Source organism: Desmodus rotundus, chromosome 13 (genome assembly GCF_022682495.2).
Source record: "Desmodus rotundus isolate HL8 chromosome 13, HLdesRot8A.1, whole genome shotgun sequence".
NCBI classification, from domain to species: Eukaryota; Metazoa; Chordata; class Mammalia; order Chiroptera; family Phyllostomidae; genus Desmodus; species Desmodus rotundus.
Genome location: NC_071399.1, coordinates 47,949,548 through 47,970,184, shown reverse-complemented (window position 1 = coordinate 47,970,184; position 20,637 = coordinate 47,949,548). Strand labels below are relative to the sequence as shown.

General features: G+C 34.7%; 1 protein-coding gene across 3 annotated transcripts in view; it reads left to right on the top strand.

The window, feature by feature from the left end:
* The window catches only part of RB1 (RB transcriptional corepressor 1), a 312,963-nt gene that overhangs the window by 150,890 nt on the left and 141,436 nt on the right, over positions 1-20,637 (top strand). For 2 of the 3 annotated variants that reach the window (XM_053916790.2, XM_024569646.3), the window contains exons 13-17: positions 14,872-14,988; positions 16,401-16,457; positions 16,538-16,569; positions 16,653-16,729; positions 17,757-17,953. In XM_053916790.2, the coding sequence (XP_053772765.1) occupies positions 14,872-14,988; positions 16,401-16,457; positions 16,538-16,569; positions 16,653-16,729; positions 17,757-17,953 (480 nt within the window). The remainder of the gene's footprint in view (positions 1-14,871; positions 14,989-16,400; positions 16,458-16,537; positions 16,570-16,652; positions 16,730-17,756; positions 17,954-20,637) is intronic. The other variant, XM_053916788.2, reaches the window with a different exon arrangement.

Genomic DNA, 20,637 nt, shown 5'->3' with positions numbered 1-20,637 from the left:
GGGGATAACATATATTCCAAAATAGCTATTAATTGAAGATAATTTATGAGAACATATGAGTCTCTTTTTTTTGGTAATTGTTTCATTTTTTTATTAAGGTATAATTGATATACAGCATTGTTAGTTTCAAGTATGCAACATAATGATTTGATATTTGTATGTCCTGCAAAATGATCACCACAACATATCTACTTAACATCTGTTACCATGCATAATTACAATTTTTTTGTTCTTGAGATAGGGACTTTAAGATCTATTCTTTTAGCAACTTTCGAATATGCAATGCAGTATTATTAACTATAGGCACCATACTGTACATTGTATCCCCATAACTTATTTGTTTTATTACTGGAAGTTTGTACCATTGACCTCCTTCACCCATTTTGTCCACCCCCCACACTTCTGGCAACCACCACTCTGTTTCTGTATCTCTGACCTTATTTTATGTTTTATATATATATATATTTTCAGTTATGTATATAGGTGAGATCATAGGGTATCTGTTTGACTTACTTCATTTAGGATAATGCCCTTAAGATCCATCCATGCTGTGAGTGGCAAAATTTTCTTTTTTGTGGTTAAATAATATTTCCTTGTGTGTGTAGGTGTATGTATAGGTGTGTATATATGTGTGTGTATATATATAGATATCAGTTATATGTGTATGTATAAATATACACATATACCACTTTTGCTTTATTCATTTAGGCATCAGCTTTGGTTGTCTTTATATCTTGGCTGTTGTAAATAATGCTGCAATGAATATGGGAGTGCAGATGCCTTTTTGAGTTCTATTTTTATTTTTTTGAGGAATTTCCATACTATTTTCCATAGTAGCTACACCAACTTACCTTCCCACCAACAATGCACAAGGGTTTCCTTTTCTCTACAACTTCACCAACACTTGTTATTTCTTATCTTTTTGATCACAGTCATTCTAACATATGTGAGTAGATATCCCTTTGTGGTTTTGATTTGCAATTCTCTAATGATTAGCAATATTGCACATCATTTTATGCACCATTTGCCATCTGTATGTTTTCTTTGGAAAAATGACTGCTCATCTTTTAAAAACATATGTAATAGTTTTATTTTTATTTTTTAAATAAAATTTATCAGGTGACATTGGTTAATAAGGTTATAGAGTTTTCATGGGTACAATTCTATGATACATCATCTGTGTACTCCACTGTATGTCTACCACCCAAAGTCAAATCTTCTTCCATTATCATATATTCAACCCCCTTTACCCTTTACTTCCATCCCACCCCCTTCCCCCTGGTTCCCATCATACTATTGTTTATGCTTATGAGCTTTTGCTTGTTTGTTTCTCTTGTTTGTTCACTTGTTGCTTTTAGCTTTATATCCCACATATGGTTGAAATCATATGGTTCTTTTTCTTTCTGACCTTTTCACTTAGCATGATATTCTCAAAATCCATTCATGTTGTCACAAATAGCACTGTTTCATCTTTTCTTATGGCTGAGTAGTATTCCACTGCATATATGTACCATATCTTCTTTATTGAATCATCTAGCGAAGGATACTTCAATTGTTTCCATATCTTGGCCACCATGAATAATGCTGCAATCAACATAGGGGTCCATATATGTTTGCAAATAAATGCTTTCAAATTTCTTAGGTAGATACCCAGAAAAGGGTTGATGTGTCATGTGATAACCCTATTCTTAATTTTTTGAGAAGCCTCCATACTGTTTTTTATAGGGGCTATACCAGTGTACCTTCTCACCAACAGTGAGGGTTCCTTTTTCTCCACAACCTCTCCAGCACTTGTTATTACTTGTCTTGTTGATGACAGCCATTCTAACAGGTGTGAGGTGGTATCTCATTATAGTTTTGATTTTCACTTTCCTAATAGCTAGTGAAGTTGAGAATCTTTTCATATACATGTCACCCATTTGTATGTCTTCTTGGGAGAAAAGTCTGTTCAGGTCCTTTGCCCATTTTTGAATTGGATTGTTTGTTTCCTTGGTGTTGAGTTGTATGAGTTCTTTATATATTTTGAATATTAATGCCTTCTTGAAGCTGTTGTTTGCAAATATCTTCTCCCTTTCAGTTGGTTGCCTTTTTGTTTTGTTGGTGTTTTCTTTTGATGTACAGAAGCTTTTTAGTTGGATATAGTCCCATTCATTTATTTTTGCCTTTATTTCTCTTGTCTTGGGGTCAAATTCATAAAATCCTCTCTGAGACCAATGTTGATAAGCTTAGTACCTATGTTTTCTTCTATGTAATTTATTGTTTCAGATCTTATATTTAGGTCTTTGATCCATTTAGAAATAACTTTTATACAAAGAACACACTGTTGTCTAGTTTCATTCTTTTGAATGTGGCTTTCTAATTTACCCAGCACCACTTATTGAAGGGGCTTTCTTTTTCCCATTGTATGTTTTTAGCTCCTTTGTTGAAAATTATTTGCCCATACACACATAGGTTTATTTCCTGGCTCTCATTTTTGTTGCATTCGTATGTATGTCTCTTTTTCTGACAGTATCATGTTGTTTTGATTACTGTTGCTTTGTAGTATAATTTAAAGTCAGTGTGATGCCTCCATTTCATTCTTTTTTCAAAGTATTTTTTATTGATTATGCTATTACAGTTTTCCCAATTCTTCCCTCTTTATCCCCCATCTGCCCTGCACCCCCTACCCTCTAGCATTCCCCCCCTTCCTTAGTTCATGTCCATGGGTTGTACATATAAGTTCTTTGAGTTCTCTGTTTCCTGTACCATTTTTTATCTCTACCCATCTATTTTATGTCTATGAATTATGCTTCTTCTTCCCTGTGCCTTTTCCCCCTATACCTCTCTTCCCCCTCCCGACTGAAATCCCTCCTTGTGATGTCCATTTCTCTGATTCTGTTCCTGTTGTAGATGTTTACTTAGTTTTTGTTTTTGTTGTTTTTCTTTCCTTTTAGGTTCATTTGTTGATAGTTCTGAGTTTTTTGTCATTTCATTGTTCATAGTTTTGATCTTCTTTTTCTTAGATAAGTCCCTTTAACATTTCATATAGTAATGGCTTGGTGATGATGAACTCCTTTAATTTGACCTTCTCTGGGAAGCACTTTATCTGCCCTTCCATTCTAAATGATAGCTTTGCTGGATAGAGTCATCTTGGATGTAGGTCCTTGCCTTTCATGACTTCAAATACTTCTTTCCAGCCCCTTCTTACCTGCAAAGTTTCTTTTGAGGAATCAGCTGATAGCCTTATGGGAACTCCTTTATAGGTAACTGTCTCCTTTTCTCTTGCTGCTTTTAAGATTCTCTCATTATCTTTAATCTTGGGTAACTTAATGATGATGTGCCTTGGTGTATTCCTCTTTGGGTCCAACTTCTTGGACTCTCTGGGCTTCCTGGACTTCCTGAAAGTCTATTTCCTTCACCAGATTGGGGAAGTTTTCCTTCATTATTTGTTCAAATAAGTTTTCAATTTCTTACTGTTGTTCTTGTCCTTGTGGCACCCCTATAATTCGGACATTGGAATGTTTGTTTGTCCCAGAGGTTCGTAATTCTCTCTTCACTTTTTTGAATTTTTGTTTCTTCATTTTCTTCTGGATGGATGTTTTTTTTTCCCTCCTTGTGTTCCAAATCATTGATTTGAGTTTGGTTTCCTTTCTGTCACTGTTGGTGCCCTGAATATTTTGCTGTATTTCATTTTGGGTATCTTTAATTTATTTTTTCATTTTTCGACCAAGCTCAGTTCTCTGAGCATTATGATCACCAGGGCTTTAAATTCTCCATCAGACAGGTTGGCTATCTCCTCATTTCGTAGCTCTCTTTCTGAAGTTTTGCTCTGTTCTTTCATTTGGGCCATATTTCTTTGTCTTGGCTGTTAAGTTGTAAGGGAGTGGGGCCTTGGGTATTCACCCTGACAGGGCAACCCTCTTTGCTGCACTGCAGCACTGCCTGTGGGGAGGGGCCAGAGAGGGAACAATGCAGCTCACTGCTAGTCTCTAGCCCACTTTACAAGGAACTCTTGTGTGAGACTGGGAGTTTCTCCCACTGTGGCACGTGCCGTGGTCTACAGTCAACTCTGAGTCAACTCTTAGTTTCAGTTGCTCCTTCAGCCAGCCCCGCCCACGCAGTCTGCTGCCTTGCCCTGGTTTTTCTCAGCAAGCCTCCCCACCTGCACCTTGGGTTCTTAACCAGTCTGGTTGTTCTGGTTGATTTTTCTTTAATTCCTTGGTTGTCAAAGTCCCATGCAGTTTGATTTTCTGGTGCTTCTGGTTGTTTATTGATTTTAGATTGGTTGTGCGAGGAAGCAAAGGGTTTCTACCTATGCCTCCATCTTGGCTGGAACTCTCCATTTACATTCTTTTCTAAGAATTACTTTGGCTATTTGGGGTCTTTTGTGGTTCCATACAAGTCTGATGGGTTTTTTTCTATTTCTTTAAAAAATGTCATTGGAACTTTGATGGGGATTGTGTGAAATCTGTATATTGCTTTGGGTAATATGGATGTTTTAACTATTTTAATTTAATTCTTCTAATCCATGAACAGGGAATATATTTTCATTTCATGTGTCTTTCAATCTCTTTCAATAATGCTTTGTAGTTTTCAGTACATAGGTCCTTTCCTTAAGTGTATTTGTAGGTATTTTATTCTTTTTCTTGCAGTTACAAAAGCAATAGTTATTTGTTTTTCCTCAAATTTTATTGTTAGCATATTGTTAGTATATATGATTTTTATATTGATTTTGATTTTGTATCCTGCAACTTTATTGTTTTTGTTTAGCATTTCTAAAATTTTGTGTAATCTTTAGGGGTTTCTATATATAGGATCATGTCGTCTGTAAAAAAGTGACAATATTACTTCTTCATTCCCAGTTTTGATGCCTTTAATTTTTTCTCTCTTGCCTGATTGCTCTGGCTAGAACTTTCAGTACTATGTTTAATAAGAATGGTGAGAGTGGACATCCTTATCTTATTCCTGATCTTAGAGGAAAAGCTTTCAGTTTTTCACCATTGAATATGGTATTAGCTGAGAGTTTGTCATATATGGCCTTTATTATGTTGAGGTACTTTCTCATATATTTATTTTATTGAGCGTTTTAATCATAAAGGATGTTGTATCCTATAAAATACTATTTCTGCATCTAGTGATTTGATCACATAATTTTTTTATCTTAATTTTGTTAATGTGGTATATTGTTTTGATCAATTTGTATTTGTTGAATCATCCTTGTTCCCCTGGCATGAACCCTATTTGATTGTGATATATGATTTTTTTAATGTAAATTTTATTCAATTTGCTAGTGTTTTGTTTTATATCTCTGTTCTTCAAAGATATTGGTCTTTAGTTGTGTGTGTGATCCTTGCCAGATTTTGGTGTCACTGTTCTTTTGGTGTCATAAAATATCTTAGGAAGTGTTGCCTCTTTTTTAATTTTTGTTGGAAGAGTTTGGGGAGGATAGGTATTAAATCTTTTTTAATGGTTTTTTTTCATTTATTGATTTTACTGAAAGAGAGGAAGAGGGTAGGGGGTGAGGTGTGGGGGGAAAGAAAGAGAGAGAGAGAGAAACAGAGAGAGAAATATCGATTTGTTGTTCCACTTATTTATGCACTCACTGGTTGATTTTTGTACATACCCTGACAAGGAATAAAACCTGCCACTCTAACAAACTGAGATACCTGTCCAGGCTCAAATTTTCTTTGAATGTTTGGTAGAATTCACTAGTGAAGCCATCTAGTCCTAGACTCTTACTTTTGGGGAGGTTTCTTCAGAAAGTTGTTTCACATTCCTCACTGTTGATTGGTCTTTTGAGATTTCTCAGTTCTTCACAATTTAGTTTGGAAAGTTTATAGGGTATATTTCTAGGAATTTATCCATTTCTTCTAGGTTATTGAATTTGATGGCACATAGTCTTTCATAGTATTTTAGTATGATCCTTTGTATTTTTGTAATGTTGGTGGTAACATTTAAATGCCTATTGAGATCTGCTATTCAATTTTACCTTCATTGGGTTTGTTTGTTTTTTTTTTGCTTTTAAATTGTATGAGTTCTTTACATATTTTGGATATTAACTCCTTATGATATATATGATTTGCATTTATTTTCTGTATTGAGTAGATTGCCTGTTTCATTTTATTTATGGTTTAATTTGCTGTAAAGAATACTTTAGTTTGATGTAGTACTTATTTATTTTTGCTTTTGTTGTCAGATTAAAAATATCTCCAACACTAGTGTCAAACACCTTATTACCACCTCTATTTTTCAAGGACTTTTATTTCAGGTCTTCATTGAAGTCTTTAATCCACTTTGAGAAAATTTTTGAGGATAATTTAAGATACATGTGAATTTCTTTTCATTTCTATATAGCTGCCCAGTTTTGTCAGAACCACCTGTTTAATAGACTGTCTTTTCCCTATTCTTAATTCTTGGTTTCTTGTGATAAATGAGTTGATGATATATGTGTGGGTTTATTTCTGGGGTCTCTATTCTGTTCCATTGATTAGTGTTTCTGTTTTTCTGGCAATCTTATATTATTTTGATTACTTTAGCTTTATTATGTGGTTTGAAATCAGGAAGTGTGATGGTTTCAGCTTTGTTTTTTTTTCAAGATTGCTTTGGATATTTGAGTTCTTTTAGGGTTCCATACAAATGTTAAGATTGTTTATTTCTTTTATTTGTGTCTTCCTCAGTTTCTTTAATCAGTGTCTTGCAGTTTGCACTATACAGGATCTCATCTCCTGGGTTAAATTTGTTGCTAGGTATGTAATTCTTTTTGGTGAAATTATAAATGGAATTATTTTCTCAATTTCTCTTTATCATAGTTTGTTACTAGTGTATAGGAGCACAAATGACTTTTGTATATTGATATTGTATCCTGCAGCTTTACTGGATTTTATTTATTAGATATAAGAGTTTTTTGATGGAGTCTTTAGGGTTTTCTATGTATCAATCTATAGGGGACCCAAATAATCTGGAATTTATTTATTTTTATTTTTCTTAATTTTTATTGTTATTCAATTACAGTTGTATGCCTTTTCTCCCCATCCCTCCACCCCACCCCAGCTGAACCCACCTCCCTTCCACACCCCCACCCTCCCCCTTGATTTGGTCCATGTGTCCTTTATAGTAGTTCCTGTAATCCCCTCTTCCCACTGTTGCCACCCCACTCCCCCGGCTATTGTTAGATTGTTCTTAATTTCAATGTATCTGGTTATATTTTGTTTGCTTTTTTCTTCTATTGCTTATGTTCCAGTTAAAGGTGAGATCATATGGTATTTGTCCCTCACTTCCTGGCTTATTTCACTTAGCATAATGCTCTCCAGTTTCATCCATGCTGTTGCAAAGGGTATAAGCTTCTTCTTTCTCTCTGTTGTGTAGAATTCCATTGTGTAAATATACCATAGTTTTTGGATCCACTCGTTTGCTGATGGGCACTTAGGTTGCTTCCAGTACTTGGCTATTGTAAATTGTGCTGCTAGGAACATTGGGGTGCACAGGTTCTTTGAATTGGTGTTTCGGGATTCTTAGGGTATAATCCCAGCAGCAGAATTGCTGGGTCAAAGAGCAGTTCCATTTTTGGTTTTCTGAAGAAATTCCATATTGTTTTCCACAGTGGCCTCACCAGTCTGCATTCCCACCAACAGTGCACTAGGATTCCCTTTTCTCCGCATCCTCTGCAACATTTGTTTGTGGATTTGTTTATGTTGGCCACTCTGACTGGTGTGAGATGGTACCTCATTGTGGTTTTAATTTGCATCTCCCTGATGGCTAGTGATGCTGACCATCTTTTCATATGTCTCTGGGCCCTGTGTATGTCTTCCTTGGAGAAGTGTCTGTTCAAGTCCTTTGCCCATTTTTTAATTGGGCTGTTTGTCTTCCTGGAGTGGAGTCGTGTGAGTTCTTTATATATTTTGGAGATCAGTCCCTTGTCTGAGGTATCATTGGCAAATATGTTTTCCCATACTGTTGGTTCTCTTTGTAATTTGGTGCTGTTTTCTTTAGCCATGCAGAAGCTTTTTATTTTGATGAGGTCCTATTTTTTTTATTCTTTCCTAAATATCCCTTGCTTCAGGGGACACGTCTGTGAGGATGTTGCTGCATGGAATGTTTGACATTTTCCTGCCAATGTTTTCCTCTGGGACTTTATGGTGTTACGACTTATATTTAAGCCTTTTATCCATCTTGAGTTTATTTTTGTGTATGGCGTAAGTTGGTGATCGAGTTTCATTTTTTTGCACGTAGCTGTCCACATCTCCCAACACCATCTGTTGAAGAAGCTGTTTTTACTCCATTTTATGCTCCTGTCTCCTTTGTCAAATATTAATTGACCGTAAAGACTTGAGTTTATTTCTGGGCTCTCTGTTCTGTTCCATTGGTCTATGTGCCTGTTTTTCTGCCAGTACCAGGCTGTTTTGATTACAGTGGTCTTGTAATACAGTTTGATATCAGGTATTGTGATCCTTCCTGCTTTGCTCTTTCTCAAAATTGCTGCAGCTATTCGGGGTCGTTTATGGTTCCATATAAATTTCTGAACTGTTTGTTCTATATCTGTAAATATGTCATGGGTACTCTAATAGGGATTGCATTGAATCTATAAATTGCTTTGGGTAGTATGGCCATTTTGATGATGTTTATTCTTCCAATCCATGAGGATGGTACATGCTTCCATTTGTTTGTGTCTTCCCTAATTTCTTTCTTCAGTGATGTTTAGTTTTCTGAGTACAGGTCTTTTACCTCCTTGGTTGGGTTTATTCCTAGGTACTTTATTTTTCTTGTTGCTATATCAAATGGGATTTTCCCCCCTGATTTCTGTTTCTGCAGTTTCATTGTTGGTGTACAGGAATGCCTTTGATTTCTGAGTATTGACTTTGTATCCAGCTGTTTTGCCTAATTCATTTATTAGGTCGAGTAGTTTTTCAGTGGAGTCTATAGGATTTTCCATGTACACTATCATTTCATCTTCAAACAGTGACAGTTTCATTTCCTCCTTTCCAATTTGGATGCCTTTTATTGCTTTTTCTTGTCTGATTGCTGTGGCTAGGACTTCCAATCCTATGTTGAATAGGAGTGGTGAGAGAGGGCATCCTTGTCTTGTTCCTGATCTTAGTGGGAAAGCTCTAAGTTTTTGTCCATTGAGTGTGATGTTGGCTGTAGGTATCTCATATATGGCCTTTATTCTGTTGAGAAATGCTCCCTCTATTCCCACTTTGCTGTGTGTTTTTATCAGAAATGGGTGCTGTATCTTATCAAATGCTTTTTCTGCATCTATTGATATGATCAGGTGATTTTTGTCTTTGCAGTCATTGATGTGATGTATTATGTTTATTGATTTGCGAATATTATACCATCCTTGCATCCCTGGGATGAATCGCACTTGGTCATGGTGTATGATCTTTTTAATGTATTGCTGGTTGCGATTTGCCAATATTTTGTTGAGAATTTTAGCGTCTTATGTTCATCAGCGATATAGGCCTGAATTTTTCTTTCTTCGTTGTGTCTTTATCTGTTTTGGGGATTAGGATGATGCTGGCTTCATAAAAGAGTTTGGGAGTCTTCCATCAGTTTGGATTTTTTCGAATAGTCTGTGAAGGATAGTGGTTAGCTCTTCCTTAAATGCTTTGTAGAATTCTCCTGTGAAAACATCTGGTCCAGGGCTTTTGTGTGTTGGGAGTTTTTTGATGACTGCTTCAATTTCTTCTGCTGTTATTGGTCTGTTCAGGTTTTCTGCTTCTTCTTCATTCAGTTTTGGAAGATTATATTTTTCTAGAAATGTTTCCATTTCATCTAGGTTTTCCAATTTCTTGGCATGCAGTTCTTCGTAGTAATTTCTTACAATTTTTTGTATTTCTGTGGTATCAGTTGTAATCTCTCCTCTTTCATTTCTGATTGTGTTTATTTGGATCCTCTCTCTTTTTTTCTTGATGAGCCTACTTAGAGGCTTGTTGATTTTGTTTATCCTTTCGAAGAACCAGCTCCTGGATTTATTGATCCTTAGAATTGTGCTTTTAGTCTCTATGTCATTTAACTCTGCTCTGATCTTGGTTATTTCCTTCCTTCTGCTTGCTCTGGGCTGTCTTTGTTGTTGTTCCTCGAGTTCTTGTACGCGTAGGGTTAGGTTGTTTGTTTGAAATGTTTCTATCTTTTTAAGGTAGGCCTGTATTGCTATGAACTTCCCTCTCAGGACTGCCTTTTGTATCCCATAACTTTTGGACTGTAGTGTGTTCATTTTCACTTGTTTCCAGAAACGTTTTGATTTCTTCCTTGATCTCATTCTTGACCCATTCATTATTTAATAGCATGCTATTCAACCTCATTGAATTTGAGTGTTTTGAGTTTTTTCCTTGAGGTTGGTTATTGTAGTGTCAGGCCCTTGTGGTACAAGAAAATGCTTGATATGATTTCAATTTTCTTGAATTTTTGAGGCTTGTTTTGTGTCCTATCATGTGGTCTATTTTTGAAAACGTTCAAGGGGAATTTGAAAAGACTGTGTATTTTGCTTCTATTTGATTAGGGCATTTTTCAATGCTGCAATATTCTTGCTGATATTTTTTTTTTTGGAATATCTATCCATTGTTGACAGTGGGGTGTTAAAATCGCCTACCATAAGTGTGTTGCTCTATATCTTTCTAGGAGTCCTCCAAGTTTTTCCTTGTATATTTGGGTGCTCCTGTGTTGGGTGCATAGATGTTTATAATATTTATGTCTTCTTGATAAATTTTTCCCTTGAGTATTATGAAGTGCCCTTCTGTGTATCTTTTTTATAGTCTTTGGTTTGAAGTCAATTTTCTGTGATACAACTATTGCTACCTAAGATTTTTTTTCCTGTCCTTTTGCTTGGATTGTTTTTTTCCAACCCTTTAGTTTCAGGTCTTTTGTTCTCAAGTGTGTTTTTTGTGGGCAGCATATGTGTGCGTCATGTTTTCTTATCCATTCAGCTAACCTGTCTTTTTTTTTGGCATATTTAATCCATTTACATTTAAGGTTGTTATTGATAGGTTCATATTCATTTTTCGCCTTCGTAGCTGTGTTCCTCCCTCTCTTGCTTTTTTTTCTTCCTCTTCTAAAAGCAGTCCCTTTAGCATATCTTGCAGTGCTGGTTTGGTGGAGGTGTATTCTTTCACCCTACTTCTGTCTGTAAAGCTCCATATTTCATCTTCCATTTTAATTTAGAGTCTTGCTGGGTAGAGTAGTCTCGGCTGCAGGCCTTTGCTCTTCATTACTTGGAATTTTTCTTGCTATTCCCTCCTGGCTTATAGTGTTTCTGTGGAAATATCAGCTGCTAGCCTTATCAGAATTCTCTTGTATGTTACTTCTTAATTCTCCTTTGCGCCGTTAAAGATTCTGTCTTTGTGTTTGAAACTTGGCATTTTAATTATGATGTGTCTTGGAGCAGGCCTCTTTGGGGTCCTCCTGTTTGGAAATCTCTGTGCTTCTTGAATTTGCTTGGCTTTTTCCCTCACAGGTTTGGGTAGTTTTCTGTCATTATTTTTTCAAACAGCTTTCCTATCCCTTGCTCCTTTTCTTTTCCTTCTGGTAGTCCTATGATTCAAATGTTGTTCTGCTTCGTGTTGTCTTGCAGTTCCCTGAAGCTATCTTCATATTTTTTGAGTCGTTTTTCATGCAGCTGCCCTACCTGGCTGTTTCTTCCTACCTTGTCTTATAGCTCACTAATTCGGTCCTCTGCTTCATCTAGCGTGCTTGTAATTCCTTCTAGTGTATTTTTTTATTTCAGTAATTGTATTCTTCATTTCTTCCTGATTCTTGTTTATAGTTTCTGTTTCCTTTTTCATGCTAATTCCTTGTAGTTGTGTGTGAATTCCTTGAGCATCCTTATCACCGTGCATTGAATTCTATATTTGATAGTTTGTATGACTCCATTTCATTTACCTCTTTTAGTGGGGAGTATTCCATTCCTTTTGATTGCAGGTTATTTCTTTGTCTCCCCATTTTGGGTGACTCTTTTTGTTTGTTTCTGCAATTCCCAATGCTCTGGTTTACCAGCTTTCTTCATAGGTTAAACTTCTGTGGTAGCAATTCTGTGGGTCTCAGTGGGGTCCCACTGAGTTTCTTTGATCTCCTTGTCTGGATGCTCTAAGGTCACCCTACCTTCAGTTTGTTTGTGCTCTCTTGTTATACTTGGTATTTACCAGTTGGTGGCTCCTTTGTTGGTTGATTCTCCCCTCCAGCAGGTTTACTGGTACTCACAACTCCCACCTCTGTCTGGTATGATATCAGGGGCAGGGTGAAGGTGCAATAGAGTAAGATAGCAGAAGATTCTATGGGATTTTAAGTACTAACAAGTAGAGAACAGATAAGAGTTCCTTTGGAGAAGTACAGCAATAACTGTGATATTTCACCCAACTAGCTACTTTTTATAAAAGGTGAAAAAGAGATAAGACTCTTATTAGGAGGGAAAAAGAATGTGAGATGACTTTAGAAAGCAGAGGGCTAATGAAGTTAGATGGTGAGAGATAGTGACAGTAGGGTATAGAAACTTGGCATTGTATGTAAGAGAATAAAGTTAACCATAGCAGTAATAAAGCTCAGGAATGGTGAAATGGATTAAGAGCAGTGTAGGGTGCTGTGTGGGATTTGGAATAACAATAATATGATTAGAAATATATAATCTGAATAAAAAGAATAAAAAGTAGAAAATCAAGATTAGTGTGTTATTGGAATACAAGTGAAGTGAAAGATGAAAAATTAAAATGCAATATGAAGGGGAGAGTAAAGAAAACCAATCAAACAATGCAATCAAACAGACAAAACCAAAAAAAAGTGAATGGAAATAAGAGAAATAAAAAAAAAATAAAAATAATTAAAAAAATAAAAACAAAACAAGATAAAAATAAATAAAATGACGTTCTGAAGGGTAGCGAAGTGAAATTTGTCTCAATGTTGCTTTTAGCCTTCTGACTTCCTTCTGGATCTGTCTTTGGTGTTTTCACAGCTCCAGGTCTTTTTGTCTTACACATGGAAAAGAAAGCCTCCTGCTGACTGTAATGCTGCTAAGAGGGTCTTTCTGTTTTCCTGGATGCTGAAGGCGCAGTGGGGGTGGGGTGGGGCTGGGCTCCTTTGTTTTTTTCCTTCCCTTTCCTGTGTTTCCACAAAGATGGGTGTTTTGGGCTACAGTATTCACAGGTGCCCAGTTTCAGACCCATGTCCTCAGAGCTCTGTGCAGCTCACGCTGTCCACTGTGTATATGTGCCAGGCAGGCACCTCTAATCCACTTCCTTGGGCAACCCTTTGATTAGTCTGTGGTGTGCACTGAGTGGGAGCAAATCACACCCCTCCTCTCTGTTGGCCTGGGCCTGCACCCATGCAAAGTCCCTTCAGGGCAGTTAGTTCCCCTATTGAATTAAGACTCTCTGGGCACTGCTTCCTCTCTGAGCCCTTGGCACCCCACTTTGATCAATCAGTGAGGTGCCATGTGTGGGAGCAAATTGCACCCCCAGCCCCTTAGGTGGCCTGGCCACTACACAGGAGAGGTCCTTGCACAGAGTCTGAGATACTTTTTCTAGTGTATTCCCCTTGGTTGTGGGCTGCAGTTCCTATTAAGCACCTGGCTTACCACAGAGACCAACTCTCTGACCAGTCTAGAGACTCTCTGGGTCACGGCCAATCACAGCCCATCTCTTCTCCCATCTCCAGGTATCACCCTGCTCCCCAATTTCTCTGGAACAGTCCCAGCCTGATTAGGAGGCAGCCATGTGTCTCTTACTGCCTCTTTATTCCCCCAGCGACTTTAAGTGTCCAGGTCTCTCCTGGTGCAGGTCTTCAACTCACTACTTTGGGAGGGGAGGGAGCTGCAACAGACACAATCACTGACCTGGCTCTCCTCCAAAGCTGCTATGGCAGCCTCGATCTCTAGGGCAGGGCCCAGGGACCCTCCCGTTGTCCCACAAAGTCTCCTTATGGTCCATTTTTAAAAGTCCTCAGCAACCTTTGGCTTCCAAACTTCCTATAGCTGGAATTCTGTTGGTTGTTCACTCTGTTCTTCAGAGGATCGGCTAGGTGTCCCAGTTTGGTGCACGAGCAAATGGGTTTAGCTCCCATCTACCTCGCTGCCATCTTCTAGGTGATTTTAATGTGTTAATATGTGGTATATTACATTGACTTATTTGTGGATATTGAAGCATCCATGTATCACTGGAATAAATCTCACTTGATCATGGTATATAATTCTTTTAATGTATTGTTGAATTTGGTTTGCTAATATTTTATTGAGGATTTTTACATTCGTGTTCATCAGGAATATTGGCCTGTAAATTTTGATTTTTTTGTGGCATATTTGTCTGGTTTTGGTATCAGGGTAATGCTGACCTCATAAATTGGATTGGGAAGAGTTCACTCTTCTTTTCTTTTTTGGAAGTTTAACAAGTACTGATATTAATTCTTTGAATGTTTGGTAGAATTTACCATTGAAGTTGTCTAGTCTTAGACTTTTGTTCGTTGGAACATTTTTATTACTGATTTAATCTCTTTACTAGTAATAGATCTATTCAGGTTTTTTATTAATGATTCAGTATTGGAAGGTTGTATGTTTTTATGCATTCATTTCTTCTAGGTTGTTATATTTGTTGGCATGTCATGGTTTATAGTAAGTAGTCTCTTATGATCCTTTGGCTTTCTATGGTATCAATTATAATGTCCATGACTATTTTTTTGTGATGGATAGAAGAGCTAACAAATCTATTCTTCCCTAACCTATCTGCAGAAAATTTATATAATAGGGCTTTTATTTGTACTCTAGTATTTTCTGCTCAGTAACATTTAAAGATGGAACTATTTATGTTCATTTTTTAGTAGTTTTTAATCTAGTTATTGTGGAAATGTTTTTGCAGCATAGACAATGTTAATTTTGATTAAAAACTCTTCTCAACATTTCTGTTGTCCTTCTTAAAGAATTGCACAGTGAATCCAGTTGAAAGTATCCTGAAAAGAGTGAAGGACATTGGATACATCTTTAAAGAGAAATTTGCTAAAGCTGTGGGACAGGGATGTATAGAAATTGGGTCACAGGTAACTTTAATTTTGATTACTGGTGTTATATTTCAAATGCAACATCTGTCCAAACTGTATAAACACAATTATGGTATTTGTCCAATAGGATAAAATACTGGCTGACACTATATATTAGCGGCCCATGTGTGCTGTTATTTATGGAAAATTTAATGGGAAAATGCTTCTCATTCCTATAAAATCCAAGTGTAAACATGCAGAAAATCTTAGAGAAATAGTAGAAATTTTTTTAAATCAAGGAAAAGAAAAAATTATAATCTTTGATGCTATTAAATATTTTTGCCTATGCTTTGATTTCTACATTTAGTAATATTCGTGTATGCATATACTTGTGTGAATGGGGTTATATTATATATGCCAATTATCAGTAATTTTAATATCGCTGTTATTGTTTTAGAAAACTTAAAACTAATAGACAATGGGCACTGGGTCAGAAACATCTGGTTTTGCCATTTTAATCAGTCATTTAACTTCTCTGAAAGTCAGGTTTTATATTTGCTGTTCTCTGTTGTATGGCATTAATGAGGTAATAGATAAAGATATGTTTGAAAATTGTATTCTATATATATTTATTTGAGTGTAGTGAGTTTATATTTCAATGCCATAAATATTTTAACCAATTATATTTAATTTTTAATTGAATTTATTGGGGTGACATTGGTTAATAAAATTATATAGGTTTCATGGGTACAATTTTATAATATATCAACTATATATTGTTTTGTGTGTTTACCACCCAAATCAAGCCTCCTTCCATCACCAGCTATCCCCCTTTCATACCTGTAAAGTTCTTTTTGTTTGTACATGAAGGTTATGCTCATAATTTGAAATTAAGGACTGTAGTTTGTGTTTGAGCATATGTGTTCTGCATGTGCATATCTCTAAAATTCGGTTATTTTTTTTAGCTAATGGGAACTAGTTATTAGGTTAAAGTTTTTGCTGATAACAGTGAAATCTGATTTTTGCCTTTGCCAATTTTGTAGACAGAGCCCATTCTGTAAATCCTAGACAGCTATCTTGAAAATACATATTCTAGGTTACAAAATGTATTACATTAGTATGTAGAATAGTACCAAGCACATAATGTATATGATTTTTTATATACATTTTTATATATTTTATATAGTTTTTATATGTATATATATATGTGTGTGTGTGTTTGTGTAAATAAAATAAATTTAGACTGAAGTGCAGTGAATGAAAACAAAGACTTCCCTCTTGACAATTTTTTGGAAATGTTAGCTATCGTTTTATACTCAAGTCTTGAGTTTTAAATAAGCTAGATTTCATGATTTCTTGGTATCTGTATTCCTAAGAAGGTTCAGAAATGTGTTTCAAGAGAAACTTTTAAAAAATTAATAATTGTGATTTTCTAAAATAGTGGGATCTAATTATTATTTTTTTATTTGTAGCGTTACAAACTTGGAGTTCGATTGTATTATCGAGTAATGGAATCCATGCTTAAATCAGTAAGTAAAAGAGAAAATAATAAAAAAAATTAATTCTGACATAAAAATGGTTTTAGTTAAACATCTTTTATTTGTTTTAGGAAGAAGAACGATTATCCATTCAAAATTTTAGGTAAACTTTTTAGTTTTAGTAAAACAATTTTTTCTTTTTATAGAATGAAGTGTTTCAAAATCACTTTTTTTTTATTCCTTTAGCAAACTCCTGAATGACAACATCTTTCATATGTCTTTGTTGGCATGTGCTCTTGAAGTTGTAATGGCTACATATAGCAGTAAGTTAAATTTTAGTAAATAAACATTTTAGTTTAATTTAAAGTTAAAAAAAACATCAAAGGTGTGATGAGTTTTTTGGGGGGAGGGATGTCATTAAGGTGAGTAAATGTATATTTTAAGTCAGTATATGCTGAAGAATTTAAATGGTCACCACAAACTATTGATATTTAACTAGCTTATATTCCAAATTATTTCAGGTCATCTTGGGAATAGTATTTCACTAGGCTTTTCTTCTGGACTATACTGAATTCAGGAAATGTACCTATTGAAATCCCTTCAATTACTTACAAGATTGTAAAATACCAAAGGAATGAATACTAAGGAGCAGCATCCACTGATATGGAAGCACTGCTATAAATAGACTCTATGATTATGTGACCAAAGGTGGAGCTAGAACCCACCAGATAAACAGAAAGAGGCTACTGATAATGTTTTTTTAAATATAATTTTAAACGTATTATTTTGCAAATAACATTGTAAATGGAAAAAAAGCTTTTGTTTGAAAAAACAAAAGAAGATTTATAAAAGCATACAAATACACAATGATAGAGAAACTTAAGACAAACATGAAAAATTGTGAATTTTCATTAATTACCAAGAAATGCACATTTAAAAGAGGTAACATTTTCTAAGTAATTAAATTAGCAAAATCTTAAAGACTCTCCTTCCCCCCCACCAGGGATTAATGAGACAGTTAAAATGGGTATATTAATACATTACTGGGTTAGATATAAACCTGTCCCTGATATAAGTTTGGGGAATTTAAACCTTTGAAAATCTGATATAAGCTATAAGCCCTCAACCTAGGAAAATCATATGAGCACATACACTCAAAATTTTGAAAACTATTTTCTAGGAGTCTTGGGCTCCAAAATAAAAACTTTTTTAAAATCTGTTCTGAATAAAAACTTATATTCAGTTTTTTATTGTTTTAATTTTTTGTTTGATAAAACCTTCCACCCTAAAATTATATAGTTTAAGGCTTAACATTTCATACCTAAGTTACATTTTTTCTTTCATTTTTAGGAAGTACATCTCAGAATCTTGATACTGGAACAGATTTGTCCTTCCCATGGATTCTGAATGTACTTAATTTAAAAGCTTTCGATTTTTACAAAGTGATTGAAAGTTTTATCAAAGCAGAAGCCAACTTGACCAGAGAAATGATAAAACATTTAGAACGTTGTGAACATCGAATCATGGAATCCCTTGCATGGCTCTCAGTAAGTAACTAGCTAAAATAAGTAAAGATATTTATATGCATTTGGCATATCTGCTAGTGAGAGATATTAGTTAAAATTTACCTCAAAAGCAAACATACAATTTAATGAATAATGTGATTTTAGTATGTAGCCCAAGAATCAAGTAAAATTATTGTAGAATGGAGTTTTCTTTTATTTGAGCTTCCTTGACCTCTGATATAGTGATTTATTTAGGAAAAGCTTTTCTTAAAGCATGGCATTTTAAAACAAAGCCGAATTAGTATGGAGGTAATTTATTTAAAACAGAGGTGTCATGTTTGAAAATTTAAACATCTGCTCTTAAATTCCAACAAAATGATAAAAAAAAATTTTAAATCACCTATTTAGATGATTTAAAAGTACAGTTTTATAAATTCAATTTTGTTGGATTTTTTCCCTATTGTTAAAAGTAGTCCAAAAATGTACACTATTGTTTAATTATAGTTATTGCTATAGAATTATTTATAAGGCAGAAGTCATATTCTCTAGTTATTCTATTTATAGTACATAAGCTATTGATAGGGTTTTGTTTTAGTAAAGGGCACAGTTTTTATGTAGCAATAGTAAAAAATGTGAAGTTCCTCTATTATGCTCTTTAAATATGCATAGTTGAGTGAAGCTTTGTGAATCATCAGATTTGTAGATTAATGTAGAAATGGTTTCTTTTCAAACCATGTTACATATTAGTATGTATCTTGTCATTGATACCAGTATATAGAAATGGCAATGAAAAAATTAAGACTTTAGTTACATTAGAATCCTAATCTGTACATGTAACCTTAATTTTAATTTTTGGATTTTTAAAAAACTTAATGGTTAAGAAATAACATTTCTTAGTGTTTTCTTGATTGCCATATAGACAGTGGATAGAAAAAGAAGACAAGTTGTAAAAAAGATGTTACATTGCTATTCATTGAATTTAGTAACTCCTTTATACAACTTTCACTTTGTAAAAAAAGGAGCAGTTAGGAGAAAATTCAGGGAGATTAAAAGTAGCAAAAATAAATACATAAATAAATAAAATAGAGAGTACTTTTCAGAGGCTAATGTGCTCTCTCCTTGTAGAAATTGAAGTTAAGACGTTTACTGTATCATCTGAAAGTGACTATTCTCATTTCTTTTAGAGAATTACTTTTATTTCCCTCAGTGGGCCTCTCTGCTATATGCCTTGTATTCGAGTAGAATGTCTTTGTGTGTATCCTCACATTGTGAGGATACACGGAACGACATGGACTTTGAAAATCTTGGAGGAAATAGTAGATATTTACTGTTTAAAAATTTCTGGTGCTCAAGCCTATTAAATTAGTGCATTTTACAGTGTTGTGGGTATTCTAAACAATATTCCTTTACTTTTGAGACTATTTGGAGAAAAAGTGACATGCTCAAAGTCTGGCAAAGGTACATTTTATTAATAATAACATGATGTAGAAGTCATAAACCTCTGAATTTGAAGGCTAAGTGTTATCTCTTGGGGATGAAATTATAGACACATTTTATTGTTATATTTGTAATGTTTGAACTTAAAAATCAACACATATTACCTGTTTAATCATAAAAAGAATACAGTGGTAGTGGGTAACTGTGAAGATAAGTCAGGCCACACAGATAGAGTACTGTATATTTTTCCTGTGACAATAGTTGACATTTTACAGATGGGATATACTATAGATATATTTGAGCTTTCAGAGATTTTAAGTTTTTTTTTTAACTACAGTGCAATGTATACACTGAAAAGTATATAGCACAAATTATAATTCAGTGCATTTTTCACAAATTGAACACACCATGTTACCAATTTAGAATCAGATGAAATTTTCCTAGTCTTTTGATTCTGTATCACAAGAATTTCTCATTAAACTGTAAATTGATAAAAACATATTTAAAGCATTGTAGCTGGGGAAACACTAAGTGAGGTACTACTTACCCTCCCAAATAATTTAATGGAAGAAGATTTTTATAATTTTATTTTTTGATATTTATTTCATTTAATTTTTCATTTTCAATTACAGTTGACATTTAATGTTCTATTAGTTTCAGATGTACAGCTATTTATGTAACTTAGGGAGTTATCCCATTGATAAATCTAGAACCCATATGACACTATATTTAGTTATTACAGTATTATTGACTATATTCCCTATGCTGTACTTTACATGCCTGTGTCTCTTTTGTAACTGTCAATTTGTACTTCTTAATCATTTTACCTTTTTTACCCAGTCCCACAGTTCCTTCCATCTGGCAGGCATCAGTTCTGTATCTATGCGTCTGTTTCTGGTTGTTTGTTTGTTTTGTTCTTCATATTACATATCTAAATGAAATCATATGGTATTTTTCTCTCTGTCTGACTTATTTCACTTAGTGTAATGCCCAGAAGGTCTATCGATGTTGTAAATAGTAAGATTTCATTATTTTATATGACTGAGTAGTGTTTCATTGTATATGAGATCTTTATCCATTCATCTTTTATTCCATTTACTTTTTTTAAATTATATTTTATTGATTATGCTATTACAATTGTCCTGGTGCTCCCCCTCCACCCAGCACCCCCCATTTTTTCAGGAAATCCCAACACCATTGTTCATGTCCATGGGTCATATGTGTAAGTTCTCTGGCTACTCCATTTCCTATACTGTACTTTACATCCCCTTGGCTATTCTGTAACTACT